Below are 19,061 nucleotides of genomic sequence, written 5' to 3' on the forward strand. Positions count from 1 at the left end.
AGCCAGCCCCCTTCTGCCATGCACACAACAAAAATCATGTAAAGTAGCTCCCTCAGAAAAACATTGAGATGCTACCAGCAGACAAGCAATCAAAGATGATGACAGACATTTATTCAAATCTCCTTGGTCATTCATTGGCAACTCATGATCTCCTCAGGGCACTTTGGATTGGCCTGATGCCAGTTCCTTGTTGGTGTGTGGACTCTTTAATGGCAGGATGGATGCTGGTCCTGACATTTGAGGCCCATTTCCTCTAGTCCGGAATGTCGGAATTCATGAGATCTAAAGTTAGGACCCACCACCCACTCTGTAATGTTTAAGTACCCAGATGAATGTGACCAGGCATCAGTTGACAAACACTTAGGGTGGCCACCCCTATTTTTAGCTCAGATACTTATAGAATGACACATGGCGACCAGCCCACAACTGGGAATCACACACCCTGATTCTGCCCAAATAAGGTGGCAGGGAGCGTTAGCCCCCAGCGAGGGTGGCCCCAACAGGTGGACAGCACAAAGAGGCCTGGATGCCAGGGATGGGCTGTTAGTGGGTCAGATTCCAACAGAGATGGGCAAGTCCAAACCGTGTCTTGGGCTCGCTCTTCTCGGCTCTCCCGAGATGGTCCCATCCTCTTCTGTTTGAGGAGAGGCTAAGCCACTTGGCAGGGCCATCTACCCTTGTCGTTTCCTCCTTTCCAGTGCTGACAATGAGATGAGGGAGACGCTCTGGCACTCAGTTACCTACACCCCTAGCTCAAGAGCCATTGACTCTTGCAGTACTGGAAGCCACCTGCCGAGCAAGCCCCAGGCTGGAGAGCTGCAGAGAGAGAGACTAATTGTTCATACCCTCAACAAATTTCTCTGAAGCTGCTTTGAGAAAGGCAAAGCATCAGGTCCAGTTGGAGTGTGGAAAGGACAGTGAGTGTCTTGATGTAAGTTTCTCTGAAGGAGACTTCTTACATGCAGCGTGCCACCTAACTCCTCTTGGAGGCTGTGTGGGGTGCTTCTCCGGAAAGCTTCAGGCTCTCAGCAAGTCCATCTAGAAGGCAATGGCAGAGGCTATGCTTTCCCTGTATGCTCGGCTCATCAGGAACAGTGCTGGGGCACAGTGTGTGTGTGTGTGTGTGTGTGTGTGTGTGTGTGTGTGTGTGTGTGCGTGCATGCAAGAGTACGATCACGTGCACAGCCAGGCTCACGGGACTAGTAGCAGGTGATATTTGCCTTAGGGACAGCATTCGTGACACATACATATATCCAGGCCCAGCTTCTCTGAACTGCTTGAGGGTCTTAGAGCCTGTGCCTCTACATCACAAGGACTCCTGCCGAGAATTTCTGCTTCTTCTGGCTTTCCTCGGGCTTCCTTCTGGGGTCTCACACATCCCTGTGCAGAGCAAGGCATCCGGCAGTCCTCTGGCTGTGCTGGAAGACAAGCCCTGCTACCGGCCATCCATCCTCCAGCTACTTTGCAGAGCTAGGACTTGCCGAGGGTCTATAGCCCAAGAGGGACTTCCCCAGCTCGTGACCCTAGCAGGGGGCAGGTTGCCTTGAGGATGGATTCTCACCCGGGGGCTCCTTAGAAAGCAGGGTTAGGCCTCCCGGTGACACAGTGAGAGCAAAGAGCTAGGGCGGATTGGGAGGATTTTTCTCCCTGAGGAGGGGAAAGGCTGCCGCCGAGTGGCCAGAGGGCTGGCTAGCAGGACTTATTGCTCCAGTGCACAGCTCCATCCAGATCCACTAAGTTTGTCTGCTCAGCAGTAATGCAGACCTCAGGGAGGAAGTCCCCAAGCTGGAAGCTTCAGAGACTCGTGGAAAGTCTCAAGGCTTAGAGATGATCTGAGCATAATACAGACAGGGTGGTGTCTCAGCGATCTGCAAAGCGCTGAGTGGAATAAAAGGACCCACGGAAGGAGCCCAGTGTCCAGGACAAAGTGAACCTGGATAGGATTGCTGACTAGGACGAGAGCTAGGGAGAGCAGAACCAGGCTGCTGTGGTGATCCTGGGGCGGGGCTTGGGGCTCTGACCCCGGGTTTTCCCTCCTTTCTCTCTCCACTCCTCCACAGTGGTCTGAGGCACTCTGTCACACCTCTGGGTCCTGTGGTTGTGGCTATTGGCTCTGCAGCTGGCTTTCTCAACTGTGTCAATCTTTCCTTGTCAGTTTCATCTGGGGCTGGGGTAAAGTGTTCACGACAAAATGCTCCCATTAAGAGCTCTGGTCACCAACGGGGAGACCCAAAGATGGGAACAGGAAAGCTGATGACTGTTCAGCAAAGACAGGCTGACCCCTAGAGGCCTAACCTCCCTAGAGGATGCCCTCTCTGACTCCTGCGTTTTGTCCAATACAGACAGAAAGAGGCCCCACTGTCAGCAGAGGGTGTGACTTAGTGTGAACGGGGAACACAGTGGTTCTGAGGCTAGAGTATCTGCTGAAACCCTGCTCTCATCTATAGCCCTTTGGTGCAGCTCTAGGTCTTTCGGTCCATGAGTGGTTCAATCTAGCTGGGGCAGCAGGTTTCATTTAAGGAAACATTAATGAAGTAGAGTTTATTGGGGGCTTCACCCATTAGAGAAAATCAAAGTCATTGTGTGCAGTGTGTATGCACAGGCGTGTGCGCACATGTGTGTGTGTAGGTGTGTAAGCTTGAGTTCTGTAAGAAAGGGACATCTGTGTGTCTGCACAGGAGCTGTGGTCAGAACAAGGCTGTGTGTTTTTGCTTGGGAATCTCTAGGTTTCATTCACCCATCAAGCAGGTGAGATAACTTCAGAACCAGGAATGCCTGGTAGTCAAGATCGCTCGCTGCTCTTCCAGGGACCTACGTTGAATTCTCAGCACCCAAGCCAGGCAGATCATAACTGCCTGTAACCCTGGCTCCAGGGGATCTGGCACCTACTGGGCTTCTTTAGCCATGCATACTGGCACATGCATGTACCCCTATGTGGACACACACCTGTACACAATTAGAAGTGAAGCCAATCTTTAAAATTAAATCCTGGACTGCTATGATGATCCCCTCCCCACTGAACAGAGAACACAGTTGTCCTTAGTGTAGTTCTGGCGTAACACCCCGTGCTGAGTGTTGCTGAGGGTGGCCAGTGGTCTTGGGCAGATGGAAAAGCTCTTTGCTGGTTGGGCAAGCAGCGTCTCTGTTCCTTTCTCCCCTAGAAAGTCAGGGCTCAGGAGGCAACCTCCTGGGAGCTCAGCAGACCAGGGCCCAGCCTGTCCTCTTCCATGGCAGACCTACTGATGTGCATGAGTGGACACCAAGGCCGTTTTGGCCATTGGCCTTGGCCATTGACTTGGATGGCATGGAATTATGTCCCCGCTGTTGTTAGTATTTTTTTTTTCTAGAGTTCCAGCCGTCTGAAGTCTATCATACCCTGAAAAGCTTAATAGAAAAAAGTCCTGAAATATACACTTCATGCATTCTAGGTAACTTTTATATTGTATCATCATGATCATCCTACTTTATTATTGGCTACTATGAATATTTTTTGTGTCTAGATATGTATGTAGGAGAAAAGGTGGATGCAGGGTCCATGGGAAGTCTTGTACCATATTTCCTACAGGTATGGTACACAGCTTCTGTGCTCCCAGGGAAGCCTGCCACTTTCTACTTTGCTTGATCTTTGGGCATATTTTTAAGTCCTCAGTATCTCTCAGGCTCCTAATTCATCAAATAGGGCCCATGTCACAGAGTGATTGTTGTATTAAATATATGGCCAACTGGATTGCACATATCTGTCTCAGACTAAGTGACTGAGGATTAACCACCATCCCCAAGGCCCACAGTCTTATATAGCTAGTCTGTGGTACCACCAGTTTACTAGTGAATAGGGTCTCTAAGCCCTGACCAAAACTACCAGAATTATGAGGAATCCCTGTATGGTGGTCTTGCTTTATCACCTCGCTCAATAATTTATTCATTTGTCAAATATTTGTTAATAATTCCTATATTTCAGATGCTGTGTCAAATGTTGCACTCCTGTGCAGACAGTGGGAGAACACCAGGACACATTCTGTGGGCTGGTAACTAAGAAGCTACTAGCATGGTACCCAGTGCATAGAAGCAATTATATAAATATTGAGTTAGTACTGGCTTGGTCACTTAGGTTGGGAAAGCACAAGGCCATCGAGGTACAGAAGGGTTATCTCACTAGGTGTGGGGAGCCAGGGAAGATATAACATAGAGTCAAGACCAAATGCAAGCAGAGAGGGAAAGAGGGGGTCCAGACAGAGGGAGAGGCCCAATGGCAGAAGATGCCTGGGTAGACTACAGGATGTGATGAGAATGACCAGGATATAGGCTGGGGTCAGCATAGGGGTCTTAGATCAGGAATAATGTACAGAGCCCAACAGGACCCTATTCCTCAGCTTGGCTTCGGGGAAAGTTTGAACCCCTCAGCCAGGCCCCAAGACCCTGTGGCAGTCAGAAACCCACTGAGCTCTTGAGGGTAGTAGTCAGGGGGAAGCAGAAGGGGAATCAAGTTTGACAAACAACATCCCAGCTGCCCTCTGTCCCCACCAGTGTGGGCCCATTTTTGCTATATCAGTGTGTGTGTGTGTGTGTGTGTGATGTATATGTGAGTGTGTGCATGTCTGCTTGGCTGTCTCTGTGTGTGTGTGTGTGTGTGTGTGCGCGCGCGCGCGCACGCGTGCTGGGTATTGTGTGTCTCTGTATATGTGCTGATAGTGTGAACACATGCACTTGTGCATATTTATGTTAAGGCCAGAGGAGGACATGGCATGTATTGCTCTATCACTTCTTGCCTACCTCCCTGAGATAGGCTGTCTTAGTTAGGATTCCATTGCTGTGAAGAGAAACCATGCCCACAGCAACTCTTATAAAGGAAAACATTTAACTGGGGCTGGCTTACAGTTTCAGAGGTTTAGTCCATTGTCATCATGGCAGGGCATGGCAGTGTGCAGGTAGATACGGTGCTGGAGGAGGAGCTGAGAGCTCTGCCTCTTGATCCTCAGGCGACAGGAAGTAAACTGTGTCACTGGGCATGGCTTGAGCATAGGAGATCTCAAAGACCACCCCCACAGTGACATAATTCCTCCAACAAGGCCACACCTCCCAATAGTGCCTCTCCATTTGGGGCCCATTTTCTTTCAAACCACCACACAGGGTTTCTTAATGAGCCTAGAGCCATGCTGGTAGCCAGTAAGACCCAATAACCATCCAGTCTGTGTTAACATCACAGGCACATGTGTGGCCATGCCTTCCCTCCCTTTTAAAATGTAGGTGCTGAGGATTGAACTTGGGTTCTCATGCTTGCGTAGAACCCTTACACTGAGTAATCCCCCGGGCCTGGCTGTGGATTTCTAACAAGGCCTGGACTTGTTTTCTTCAAGGTGTTGGAGGAGCTCAAGTGCTGGCAAAGGACAAGTCTGCTGGGACTGAGATTGGTAGGTGGCCTCCCTGCTTGTTTTGATAGAGCTGCGGTAAGACCCTGTAAAGAATGCAGGGAGATTCTGGTGTTCATTCTTGCTAGCTAACACACGTCTTGCCTACAGGCCCACTTAGTGGCCAAAATAACTTCATCCCTGGGACACAAGCCATCAGGCCGCCCCTGTGCTGCCTGTCTCTGATCAACAGCCTTAGCTTGTCCCATGCCTTATCCTGTATCTGTGGGCTTACCATGGCAGGCTCTGCCATTCTCTCTGGTTCCCACCTCTTCATCGGCCCCCTTCCCACAGTGCCTGTCCTCCCTATGCTGAGGCTTGTCTACACTAGCAAGGAGCAATGTACACATCACCTTCTCTAAGAAGGCCTTAGGTCAGTCCAGACCACTTGTCATGTGATGTTAATGTGAGCCCTTGACTTTCTCAGCAGACTCCATTGTCATCTAAGACAGTACGGGACCTTCCCCATCAGCTTTCAGGTTCACCACATAGCAATGGTTTTCACGTCCTTGACAGACGAGTCTATGAATAAATTAAGGGATAAGTGAGGTAGGGTGGCAGGAAGCCAGAGCTCAAGGGGCCAGGTCCCGCTGGACTTGAATGACCCTTAAAGATGGGAACAGCTCTGAGAGCTGGAGAGACCAGGGAGGAGGCCCTGGGGCTGGGGAGGGGCTGGGGAGGGACAGTGGAAAACAAGGCTAGCACAGCAGGTGGATACTGGAAGGTTAAGGGCCAGGAACATGAGCCTGGACTGCATGTAAAGCCATGAAAAGCCCCTGGAGGTTGGCAGCTGAACTGAGTTCAATTCTTCCCTGTGCTTTAGATTTCAAATACGCCCTCATTGGTATGGCCGTGGGAGTCGCCATATCTGCAGGTTTCCTTGCCCTGAAGATCTGCGTGATCCGGAGACATTTGTCTGATAGTGATTCTGCAGATGTGAAGAACACGCCCCAGGGTAAGGGACCCGTGACAAGCGGAGCCTGCACTGCTCTGTGGAAGAAAGGACTGTCTGTTGGTCCTTTGTGTTACTGTAACAAAACATCAGAGGCCATCAACTTAAAGAGAGGAAAGGGTTCGGCTCGGGGATCACAGTCTGGGGATTTGGCCCATGCTCTATTGGTCTTCTTGGCTTGTGGTGGTACTACATACCAAGAGTGTGTAGAGGAGGACGCTGGTTCCTCTTGGAGAGAAGAAGCCAGGACTCTGAAATTCCTCTCAAAGATGTGCCCCTAAGGCCAAAGAGCTCCCAGTAGGTCCCACCTTTTAAAGGTTGTCCTCCTTCCTAATAGCACCATGTACTGAGGAATAAGCCTTTAACATGGGCTTTTGGAGAACATTCTAGACCTAAGCTATAGCAGATGGCATCCTCTGAAGCAAACTCAAAAGCCCACAGCCCGGAAAATCCCACTGAGAATAAATGGGGCATCTCTGAGTCTTTTTTTCTTCGCTGCGCCCCTGCCTAACCCTCTGTTACTATGTGATTCTTTAGTCAGTTTGGTATGCTGAGAAGTTAGCTATCTGGAGAAAGATGGAAAGAGCTGAAGTTACTTCCAAACGGAACTTCTGTTTTCCTGTCCCCGGGATACGGACAGATAAAATTGATCCCAGGAGGGCCCGAGGTGGTTCTGAGCTCAGCCGGTTGATGAGCAGGTCATACCCAGAACAGGGAAGAGTGGTTGCATGTGATCCGGATGTGGCTGGGCTCATGTGAGTCTGTGAATGGCAGTGTGGCACATCCTGCTGTGTGTCAGGGAAGACCTCCCTGCAGGGTCTGGGCAGTTTCCCTATGAGTTATAAAGCAAACTGCAGTGCTTATGTGCAGCTCGCTCTCTGGAAGACACAGACAAAGCACCTTGAAGTTAACGAAGATGATGGTGCAATTTTCTGTGGAGAACAAGGAGGAAGGTGTAGAGGAAGCTGCGGGCCGGCCTCCTGACTAGCTTAACGTGGGGCGCCATTCTGTAGTGAGGAGCTGCAGGCCGCTTCCTGCCGCCCGGCTCCTGGCCACCTGGCTCCTGCACGGCTAGCTTTACACCCGAAGTAATTACACAGAAACTGTATTCTTTTAAATACTGCCTGGCCATTAGTTTCAGCCTCTTACTCACATCTTGACTAACCCATATCTAATAATCTGTGTAACACCACGAGCGGTGTCTTACCAGGAAAGATTCAGCATGTCTGTCCTGGTGGCTGGCTCCATCACATCTCTCTCTGAGGAGAGGCATGGCAGTCTGACTAATTTAGGAGAGGCGTGGCATCTGACTGAGCCATCTACCTCACTTCCTTCTTCCTGTTCTGTCTACTCCACCCACCTAAGGGCTGGCCAAGGCAGTTTGTTTATTAGCCAATGAGAATCCTCCATCAGGAAGGAGGCTCTTTTCTCTTCCAAAATATGGCATGACCTGTAGAGATACATGGGAAGGGTGGTGTGGGACATAAAGAAACTTCTGGAAATGGGCATCACTGGTCACAGGCACTGGCTTAGCTTTGATTTTGTTTCCTTACCAATAAGAGTAAAAGAAGCTGTCTCCTTATCCCACAGTCCCCGGCCTCCATTCTCCTGAGAACTCTAGCTCCTTTGGGAAGTTCAGGCTGCAAGTAGAGAGAGGATGTGGGCCTTGGGCAGGATGAGGGACACTCAGTCACGCCTATGCACCAGCCAAAGGGCTCAGGGACTGACCATGAACAGAGAAGTTCCAACAGCAGTAAGATGTGCCCTGAACAAGTTCCCAGTGAGTGGCCCACCCTAGAGCTCATCCACTGGACTGAATTTGACACCCCACTCCCACAAGCATGCCAACCAGGCAAAGGAACCATAGGCTCTCCTTCCTAACACTCTATTCTATCTGCTTAGACCCCATGTTGCAGAAGAAGAGAAACCCCAGGAAGAGAAGCCCCAGGTAAGTTCACTGCAGACTAATCAGTATGTATCATCCCCGGCCCCAACTCTCCATAGGGAACAGAATGCATCCTCCAGTTCCTGCCTGCTACACTTTCTTTCTTTGGACCAGTAGGGGCCATGAGAATAGTGGCCACAGAACACAACAGCCAAAGGGGCCCAAGTTTGTCTTTGCATAGCTTGGGTTAGAGTCCTCCCCAACACTCTGCTCAGAACCATCCATGCATGGTACTTAGAATAAAGTCAGCAGCTCGTCCATGATCAGAGTCTGTCCCAGGTTAAATTTCACCACTGGCATCCAGCAGCTTTGCCTTTCTGCATGGAGCCTATGTCTTCTTGGGTCAGCCCGCCCTTTGCCCTCACCGTGTTCTAACAGAGACGCCCTTTGCTCAGGTAGGTGCAATCCTTGCCCTTCATTTCCTTTCCACCGCTGCCTCAGTGCTACCATTTGATTTGAGATGAGCCCGCTTTAAGTAGGAGCACCCCACACTGCCCTTCTCTTTCTTTTCTGTGTGTGCATGTGGATGTGTTTGTGTGTGCCAGGCTTGCACTCGTGCGTGTGCACACGTGTGGATACCAGACACTGATGCTGGGTATTTTTCTCAATCATGTTCCACCTTGTCTTTTGAGTCAAGGTGTCTTACTGAGCCCAGAGCTTGTTGATTTGGTTAGGCTGACTGGCAGCAAGGTGCAGGGGTACCCGTGTGGCTCCCTCCCCAGTGCTGGGTTACAGGCATGTGCCCTGCTTTTGCATGGGTGATGGATATCAAACAGTTCTTCCTGCTTGCTTCTAAAACTTACTGACGGCCATCTCCCCATTCCTGACTTTATTTTTCTCTATGCCTCTTTTCCATAGATGCATGATATATCACATATCATTAAACTCTGGGTCTTTTGTTTGTTTATTTCTCTCCCAAAGATGCAACCTCCTCAAGAACAGGTCTGTCTTTCCATGGCTGTAGCTCCAGCAGGCAGCCCAGTGCCTAGAACAGAGCGTGAGCTGTGTCTATGATGAATGGATGAATGAATGGCTGTGTGGCCATGAGACAGGTGCTGGGTGGCAAGAGAGGGAAGACAAGTTTCCTCCAATGACGGGGTCACAGGTGACAGCTCTCTGAGAGTCGGTGGGGCAGGAAGGGCCTGTGTGACCTTGGCGGTGGGGAGGGCTGCTCACTCAGTGGGAAGTAGATTGTGCCTGGGTGCAGGGAGGAAGCAAAAGGAGCCCACACAAACCCAGGAGCCCTGAGAAAGGAGGACCCCAGTGGGCCATTTGACCATAGAGGGAGTCTTATGGTGAGAGCAGATGCTTTATTAGTCCATGGTGTGGGGACGGAAGATGTTGAAGAGGTTTCAACTCCCTGGGGAGTGAGAGCCTTGGGTTAAGGGAATGACCCTGAAACCCTGTTCTGAAACTTCCTGTCTAGCACTGAGGACTGGGAGAGGGAGAAGGCGCTGGATGGTCACAGTCATCCTCTTGGGGCTAGGAGGAGGGCCTGTGCAGATGGTCGCCCCTCTGGAAGTCTCCCAGAGCTCGGACTCTCCTGGGACACCCACTGAACCACAGCCCAGAGGCTGCAGAAAGAAGACAAAGTGGGAAAGTTCTGGACTCTTTGAGGCATGGGGCTATAGGAGGAAAGAGGGCTTAATAGCTGTTCAAAAAGTAACATTCAAAAGTAGACACCAAGGGCAGTGAAGGAAGGGGAATAAATGACTGCCACAGAGGGAGGTGACCAAGTTCCTCAAGCTAACACGAGATGAAGTCTGGGGATCCTAGCCAACTTGAGATCCCAGGAAGCAGCTGAGCACAAGGAGTCAGGGCTCTCATGCAACCTGGTCTCACCTCCTGCTCTGCACTAGACTTTTAAACAACAGCTTCCAAAGCTTGTTCCAACAGGAAAGAAGGCTGGCATTGCTCTGGGGGCAGCTGTGGCACTTCCTCTTGCCATGGTGGGAATGCTGGCACTAGTTAGAGACCTTGGACTTGGACAGCATTCCTTTAGGGATGTAGAGAATTCTCAAGGGATGATCCTTCGGCCATACTAAAAGAAAAGCTGTGGTCATTTGCTCTATTAAAGCTGAGAGATCTGGGCTTTAGCCAAAGGAGAGTCTGGTTTTCCCACAACCCTTCCTTTTGACAGTGGCCAATCTATTAACCAGTTTAGCTCATTTAACGAAAGCAAAATCCGAAACACTACTCTGTGTTAGCAGGCTTCAGTGTGTTTGACGGTTGCCTTCTCATACCGCTTTGCGGGGGTCCAAGAGTGGGAAAGCCTGCATATTGGGAGCAGATGCTGAGGGTCACGATCTTGCGGTCCTGGGTTGAACCCTGAATGGGTTGGCCACTATAGGTCTGGAGTCATCTCTCATCTTCTCTTCTGTCCTCTTTATGTTTGGAAAAGAAGAAATCTTGAAATCCACAGAAAAGCTGAGAAGCTGCAAATAAAACTGCTCCCTCCATCTCCTTTTCCTTTCCTTTCTTCCCATGGTGTCTCTCATTTCAAACTGCCTAAGTTTAAAATTGTATAATGTCCTGTTCTTTTTTGCGGGGGAAGAGCGGGGCGTTGCCTATCTTACACTGTCCAGTTCATACATAACTCCAGCCAGGCTCCCTGTTGGTGATGTGTCTTTTGATAGTTTGGCTAAGGAAGCCATCTCTTGCTCTCAGCGCTGTAGAGACGACGGTTTTTTTTTTTTTTTTGTTTTGTTTTTTTTTTTTGTTTTTTTTTTTTATCAATAGTAAATGTGCTGAAGACTGTTGCTTGTGAACATAGCCTGACCCCCAGTAATCCTCACCCTTTGATCTCACCTATTCTTAGCCCATGTCCAAGTCAGCTGTTGTCATTGGTGGCTACAAAAATACTGAGTGCACAATCCTGGTGCCTCCTCTGCATTTAATACCTGTCATTCTCTTTGGGGGTAATTGGGAAGGACTTTTTATACTTCTCTCTTTCCCCATATTTTGTTTTTAGTGATTATTGTTGTACTAGACTTGAATGCTTTTTAATCTATCACCGTCATAATTCTTTGTTGCTCAAAGTATCCCAAGTTGAGTAAATGGAATGTATTTCATTTCAAAAATATTTTATTTAGTTTTTTGTGTCTTTCTTGATCTCATCCATCTCCCCATCCCTTCTTATCCACCTTCTGTCCTTGCAACCCCCCTTCTTATCCACCAGAAGGATAAGGTCCTTGCACCCCCCCCCCCCGTAAAATAACATAAAACTTAAGAGAAAAGAAAAAAGAAGAAAAATCTTGTCATATACCATTTAGTCCATATATCTGTACTTGCAAGTGTTCAATTGCAAAGAGTCACTGACCGGGCTCGAGGCCTCCGGTTTCTGCTACACTATAGATGCTGGGCCCTCACTGGTTCTCCTCTTGGATATCTTGTTTTTGCCCTGAGTTGTGGAGATCCTGCAGCTTTGGAGTCGTAGAACTGGCCCCTTCACATACTCCATATATCACGTACACGTATATCATAGATGGAGCGGATGTTGAGATGGGTTAACACATAGCCCTGGTTCTGGGTCTGGGTGGTTGCAGGGCTGGTCAGCCCACCAGCTCTCTCCCAGCAGAGCTCTCTCCAGTGTTGCCCCTGCTATTTATCCTATGCAACAAGGAGCAAGGAGGGAACAAATTTTCCTGCTTTCAGGCCTTATGCATATCTATATAACCAGGCCAGCTCTACTGTGCTCCTCAAGAGAGATGCAGGGGCCATTTTTCTGATTGCTGCAACTGGTGAGGTCTCATGACCTCAGGGACAGCTCTCCCAACTACCAAAGGATGACGGGAGCTGGAGAGGGGGAATGCGCAAATCATTTCTTGAAGACAAATGTGCCCCATTTAAAACATCCTGGCTGTTCTGAAGCACCTTCCAGATTAAGCACATACACACACACTCTCAATACACATATACACAAACACACATACAAAAGACACAAGATATACATATACACAGATACACATAGAGACAAACACACATACACATAGACACATATACATACACATATACACAGACACACATACATGTATATACACAGATATACACAGACACTATAGATAGACACAGACACATACTCACATACATCCACAGACACTTTTGCCTGTAGAGTTTTGCTTTTCATGTGTGTACAGCTAGAGCAATATGTTCAATTTAAATAAAATTTTCTCTGTGTGATTAGTGCTGACATTTGATACAGAATTAGGGATACTGGTCTCATGGCCTAGGGTAGCTTGATGTTTTAGTTAAAACCCTTAGTTTATTTGTGAACAGGTAAAACGGGACCAAAGCCAATGATGAGACTGTTCAACATGAACGCAGAGAATTCTTTCTCTCCAGACTGTTGCTATGTCTCTGTTTGAGGTTGCCATCTCAGTGGCTCCTGGCTGACTAAACTCCTACCCTTGACTCTTCCACAAAAATGCATTAAATTTTAAACATTCACATATAATCAGTTTTAATTTTATATTTAATCATGATATTTTATGTTTTGTAAATATCAGGTTATATTTTTATATCTATTCAAATATATTTTTGTGGTATTTTAAGATTTTTTTGCTTAATTCGCGAGTATTCATTCTGGCGTGCAAGGTGAGCTATTGATACAATTTGGTCTTTTACACTAATAACAACCTCATTAAAAGCATTGGTTAAGTATAGTTGGTGCACGCCTTTAATCCCAGTGCTGGCAGGGTTGCCAGTTAGAGTCCAGCCTGAACTAGATAGTGAGTCCCTGTCTTAGAAACAAACAAATGGTGCTGGAGAGATGGTTCAGCAGGTGAGTGCTGGCTGCCCTTCCGGAGGACCTGAGTTCAGTTGCCAGCATCCATGTCCAACTGCCTGTAACTCTATAACTCAAGCTCCAGGATGATCTGATGCACTTTTCTGACCCCCAAAGGCACATACATGTGTGTGTATACACATGCACATACACACCCAACAACAAAATAAGCCTTTAAGAAGACCAAACCAGAAGACAAATGGCAGTGCTGGTCCCACCCTCTATTCCCATAATCTGATTTGCTCTTGGTTGCCATGCATGCATGGATGTCCTGGACTTGGATGTTTCTGGACTTGGCTACCTGTGGTCAGTAATGGGCAGGTACCACACTGTGTTTCCAGGTGTGCTTTGCCATCTGTCAGGCTGGCTCCTCCCGCCCCTAGCAAACCCACACGGCACTTGCTCCTCAAGGAAATGTTCGCTAGTTTAGTTCTGGAAGCTTTAGGCAAGACTTTGCAGCCAACTTCAGAATTTGATTATAAAAACAAATGTCTTGGTATTTCTTTGGGGATCTATACTTTTTATACATTAGATTGGAGCTGATTAATTTCATTATAGCATTAGCCAGAAATCCATGGGAAAAAAATCTATTTTATTTTTGATTAGCAAATGTGTTAATCACAACTATTAGTGGATTTCAGTATGCTGCCTCAGTCCAGGCACTAACTTTCAAACCCAGCTTTGCTCTATCCCTGCCTCGAGTACTCAGTCGTCTGTGTTCAGGCTGACTTTTTCCACACCACTCCTTTGTGTTCAAGAACGCGCGACAGCTTTCTGTGTCTAGCCCAGCTCACTCAACATCATGCCCTCCAGCTCTGTTCACGTTTCTGCACCCCACAGGTTCTCTTCGTTCTTTATGGCTGCATTCTCTGTGGATAGACATACCATGGTCTTGTTATAAAGACACTTAACATGATTGTTATTATGTGTTTCAATGAAAGCCCTCGGGCTTTATTCATAAGGTTCTTCTTACCTTCCTTGCAAGTTTAATCCTGAGTATTTTAAACACCTTGTATGTTTCGGTCTTTGATGTTACTTCTCTGACCTGGTCATTGAGTATATATTACACTGAATGCCCTCATAGATGCTTGGGTCATTTGGCTTATTTTTTTTCTTTGGTCCCTTTGAGTTTCTATGGCATCCCCTCATCTGTCCAAACTCATCCCGTCTTTCCCAGCTCTTATGACACTAATTGTTCGCTCTTCTCTGATACACATGAAATTGCCACTGTTATGTGATAGGAGCATGGAGAACTACACGCCTTGTTAGTGATCTCAGTGGGAAATCCACTCAGCATCCACTGAACAGCAAGCTGGGTTTAGAGTGGGCTGTCGGGAAAGGACTTTACCCATGACATTTACTGGGCCACTTCCTCATCAGTGAGACATTTCTGACAAAATCTAAGACCCATTCCTGTTTTCAAAACTCAATAATAAGTGTTCCAGGCTCTCCTTGGCTCACCAGACACAGAAACACATATTGATTTTATTTATCTATTTGTTTTTCCTTATTGACCTACATGTGATTTTTTTGGGATATCATGATAAAATATTTTAGCCTAACAATCACTCTGATTGTATCGTGTCCAGATTTTTTGTTCTTTCTCTTCATGTTACCGCATGGCTGGGCAGTCTAATTCCGCTACTTACCCAGCCAGCTTCTGTTGTTCTCTCGTCTGCTTAGCTTGCCTTTTACTGCAGTCTGTGCCTGGCTTCTAGGAGGCTTTTGACACCCACACATTCGTCTAGTCATGACTCCGTGTCCTGGTCCAGGAAGCCCTTCCCTAGTTCGGGGTTACCATGGCGAGGAGGCTGTCCTCCTTGTCTCCTTGGGTCATCAATATCTTAAGCACTTTTGCTGAGTACGCCCAGACACTGAAAATCCCCCTCCTCAACCCTGAATGGGCCTTTTAGCTTGCGGCTGATTAAAATCAACAGATGGAGTGAACTCTGTGCTTAGCCTCTGACTGTCTAGACAAGGTCCTACAGAGTCTGTGTTCTTCTGAACCATTATCTGCTTTAGGGAGACACAGTAGCATTAGACAGCATTGGATGCCTCTCTTAGATTTCCTTCTCAATTGCCCCCGCTTCCTTCATTAGATCTTTCTTTTTAATGGTTTAATTAGTGTATATTAATTTTACAAACTAATGGGTTTCTTCCTGACAGATCACCCCCACCCCACCCCCAGTCCTAGGTTGTTTTCTAGTGCGGCAGGTAATACCACAACTAACAGCAGCACGGGGAGGAAAGGGTTCATTTCAGCTTACAGTTTACAGGGCATCATGGAGGGAGGCCAGGAGTTTGTGTCAGGGCCTGATTTGGTGCCTTCATTTTTTCTTTTGTTTTCTTATTTTGAAAAAAAAAATCCATGGGCAGTGCCTCCCCTGCCCCCCCCGTCTCAGTTGGTGCAGAAGCAAACAACTCGTGATGTGGAGCTGAGAGCGCTATCTTTAATTACATTCCCATAGGCCTCCCTGCCCTGCTCCTCTCAGCCTCTGCCCAGATCTAAACACGGTCTTCATACACAGTGACGTTTCCCCCAAATAGCCCAACCAACCCCGAGGAATGAGTCCCGGGCACTTTCTGATTCATGTTGGTGAATACTGGAGTGCCCAACACTGTATTGACATGAGCAGAGTCTTGTGGCCTTGGGTCCAGCCAGCAGAAACGACCTCATGGCTGATATCTGGCTACAGCATGGACCACAGGCATCGTTCTGTGTCATTCGAGGAGAGGCCCCATGGTGCTACCACCTGCTGCTGAGCTCCTCACACCTGCTCACTGTGCTGCCAGCAGGTAAAGCCAACTGCAAGGCCACTGTCACTCTAAGCGAGGCTTCCAATGTTTCTTTCTCTTTCTAGAGATGCCCAGGTGATTGAGCTGTGAGTGGCCAGCTGCATCGCGAGAGGCTTTAGGTGTTTTGGGTCTGAACACCCGAGGCTGGTGATGGATCATTACATGGTCAGGTACTCAAAGGACTACAATCAACAGCACCTCTGTCCTGAGGGACGAGATCACTCCTGTTCTGCAGGAGTGTCCGTACTGGGGGAGAACATGACTTGGCAGCAGGGAACAAAGAAACCCCAAATCCATAGTTCCCATCCTACGTGCTTGTGTGGGAGCTGTGCAATCTTGTACAACAGCATTGTGTCCACATCAGTGGAGAACCATCCCACACAGATCGCGGAAATGGGAACCAAGCCGAGACAGTTTCCTCAGCACCATGGGGTTATAACTGTCTAGACTCAGGCCTTGCAGTCTTAGCAGACAGGAGACTCCCACTTCTAAGACAAACCTAGTAAGCCTTCGGGGGAGCATGGAACTGATAAGCCAGTGTCCAGTGCTATCAGTGAAAGGCTGACCTTGTAAGGGAGGAGAGGACAAGCCAGGCCGGAGTGAGAGGAAGAAAATCAACAGCCCTGGGAAAGGCCTTGGACCTGAAGTGCTGTAAATGAATGGGGGTGTGGTCAAGAGCAAGCTGGCCTGGTGCCTCACAGAGAGCACAAGAATGCAGGCTGGCATTGTGGCCTTCATAGCGTGGTTTTGTGGTGCTCATTACAGCGTACACAGGGCTTGCAGGAAAGGCCTTGAGAAACAAACCCTGGTCGTGCTACTCTTCCCGATACAAGATCGGGACACGGGCTCTGTGAATATTCCTGCGCTGCAATTATTTCTGGTTTGGGAGACTCTACTTTTCCATTCCTCGAGGAGACAGGTGGCCGTGTGGACTGGGTCTGCTCAGATGGGGTTCCCTCCATCATGCTATGCTGGAAGACAAGCTAGCTTTTCAGAACCAAGTGCCACATTATAATAATGTCTGGAGTCCCAGGGCGTCTTTGTCTGACTTGACAACAGTGCGACTCATTAGCAGCTTTTGCTAACTGATCACCTCAAGCATTTACATGCTACTCATAAGCATTCTTCCGTGTTTGCGATAGAATAAATCATCGTGTATGGGAGCTGGTAATTGATTTGCTTCTTTTAGCAGCATTTTAATTAAAACATCTGGTTTGTGAACGGCAGAATCACTTGTGAGCGAAGGTGAATGGCTTTGGATTCTCAGTCCTTGTTTCATGTTTTCTACACACGCCATGGGGTCTTCCCTACCACTGCACCTCGTGACATGTTTTTCACACATGGGTTTGCTTTGTCTCCTTGCCCCACATAGAATTTAGCAAACAGTAGCACAGTCATGTGACACTCGATTATGGGGAAACTCTGAGGAAGACACCCCTCCATGCTTCCAGCCTTGGGTGGGCACCACACAGCGTGCTTTGCGTGAGGCAGATTTAGATGGCTGTAAGGTAGTTAGATGATGCGGCCTTATGGTACACTGTCACACATGCAGGCCGTTCTTAATGGAAGTGCCATTGCTCTGTTCTTATCTGACCAACAGCATGTCCCCAGGGGGCAAGGGACCATGTCAGGGATGGGGGAACCATTGGCCATGATACCTCTCTGGCTTTCTCCACAAACCCCAATTCAATGGCTTCCGTCTGGAAGTTCTAGCTTTATTGGGAAACTCTCAGGCCCTTCTTGAGAGCAGCTTCCAGAGATGCGACTCTAAAGGACAATACCTCTTGACTGTCCTCATCTCAGGAGCAGCTTCCAGGGAGGACGGTAGTTCTTGGAGGTATTGGGGACAACCACAATGAGTTACTGTGCTGAGACAGTGTCTTGGATAGGGGCATTCAGACCTGGTTGTCTCATCCCCCCATTTGGGGACATTGTAGCAGAGGCAAGTTAGGTGAGGTGAACCTTACTTTCCTGGCCTCCGAGACCATGAATCCCCCAAAGCACTTGTAGTCTCACAGGATGGAGAGCACCACACTTAAAGATCAGGGGCAAGTGATGCTCAGTCTAGCTGTGGTGTGGAACCTGTAGGACTTGGTACCTGGAGGAAGAGAGGAGAAGGTGAAAGAAGTCAGCAAGTTAAAAACTAGCGATAGATAATCTACTGAGAGGTTTAAAATATTGACATTTAAATCCTAAATAAGCTCAAGACATAAAAAGAAACGTGTACGTTCATGTATGTTTTCTCTGTGTACTAAGAACCCATGCAGGTGACACAGGAAGTGTGTGAGTGTCTTGGGTTCTGCTCTAGACCCCCTCGTAGCATCAAAGGCTAAAACAGCGACACAGAGACAAGTTACATGGGCGAGGTGGAAGTGTCAGATTGATTTCCAAATCAGTCGGTGCCCTTCTACATCCTTGCCCAGTCCAAGCAGGGCGATAATGTAGCTGGGGATGGAATGAGGGAGCAGTGTTGATGAGGATGGATAGGTTGGGGGAGAATGGAAAGGAGAGAAAAAAAGGAAGACGGACCCACTCCTAGAGTCAGCAGCCACTGGCGTGGTGTAGCCAGACCCAACCTAGCTCAGAAAGGTCTGCAGCTGAGTCCTGGATTCTTAAGCCAATGCTTCAGAGCCCAGCATGGGGGCTGGCTGCATTTGGACAAAGTGAACTCACACTTCCTACAGGGTTTCTGTAAGAGCTCTGTGGAGGTTGTGCCTGATAATGAGAGTTAAAAACATGTGGGATTTTTATTCTGGAATATGCTTAGAGATCCCTGAGAAGGCCCAGCAAGAAGGGGAGAGAGGAGAAGCAAACTGGAGGAGATGACAGAGGCAGTGGGATTGTTAAGACAGAGGGATGCTGAGCCCAGCAGAGCCACGGCATAAAGAGAGAAGTGGCCGGTGAGGGCAAGTCTGAACGAGGGGCTGCCTGGGCTTCTCCGAGCACAACCTGAGAGCTGATTCTTCTCCTCCTGGGCAATTTGTCACAATCTCAGACTTGTCATACTAATTAATCAACCTTCAAAAATAGCCTTTTTCAGAAGGGTATTGCTATCGGATGACAAGCAGGTGGCTCATCTCCAGGCTGTGGAAGCAGAGCACAGGATCCCAGCCTCCCCAGTCAGTGGATCATAAGTCATAAGTTCAAGCGCTCATTGTCCTGAGTTTCAGCCAACGCTCT

The 19,061-nt window shown here is 48.3% G+C and overlaps 1 protein-coding gene across 1 annotated transcript in view; it reads left to right on the plus strand.

Annotated features, from left to right (window-relative positions):
* The window catches only part of Tmem273 (transmembrane protein 273), a 32,086-nt gene extending 14,096 nt beyond the window's left edge, over positions 1-17,990 (plus strand). Inside the window, exons 2-5 of the mRNA XM_038349620.1 lie at positions 5,355-5,408; positions 6,229-6,360; positions 8,260-8,305; positions 15,947-17,990. Coding sequence (XP_038205548.1) covers positions 5,355-5,408; positions 6,229-6,360; positions 8,260-8,305; positions 15,947-15,971 — 257 coding nt within the window. The 3' untranslated portion in view covers positions 15,972-17,990. The remainder of the gene's footprint in view (positions 1-5,354; positions 5,409-6,228; positions 6,361-8,259; positions 8,306-15,946) is intronic.
* The last annotated feature ends 1,071 nt before the right edge of the window (positions 17,991-19,061 follow it).

Source organism: Arvicola amphibius, chromosome 12 (genome assembly GCF_903992535.2).
Source record: "Arvicola amphibius chromosome 12, mArvAmp1.2, whole genome shotgun sequence".
In the NCBI taxonomy this organism is placed as follows: Eukaryota; Metazoa; Chordata; class Mammalia; order Rodentia; family Cricetidae; genus Arvicola; species Arvicola amphibius.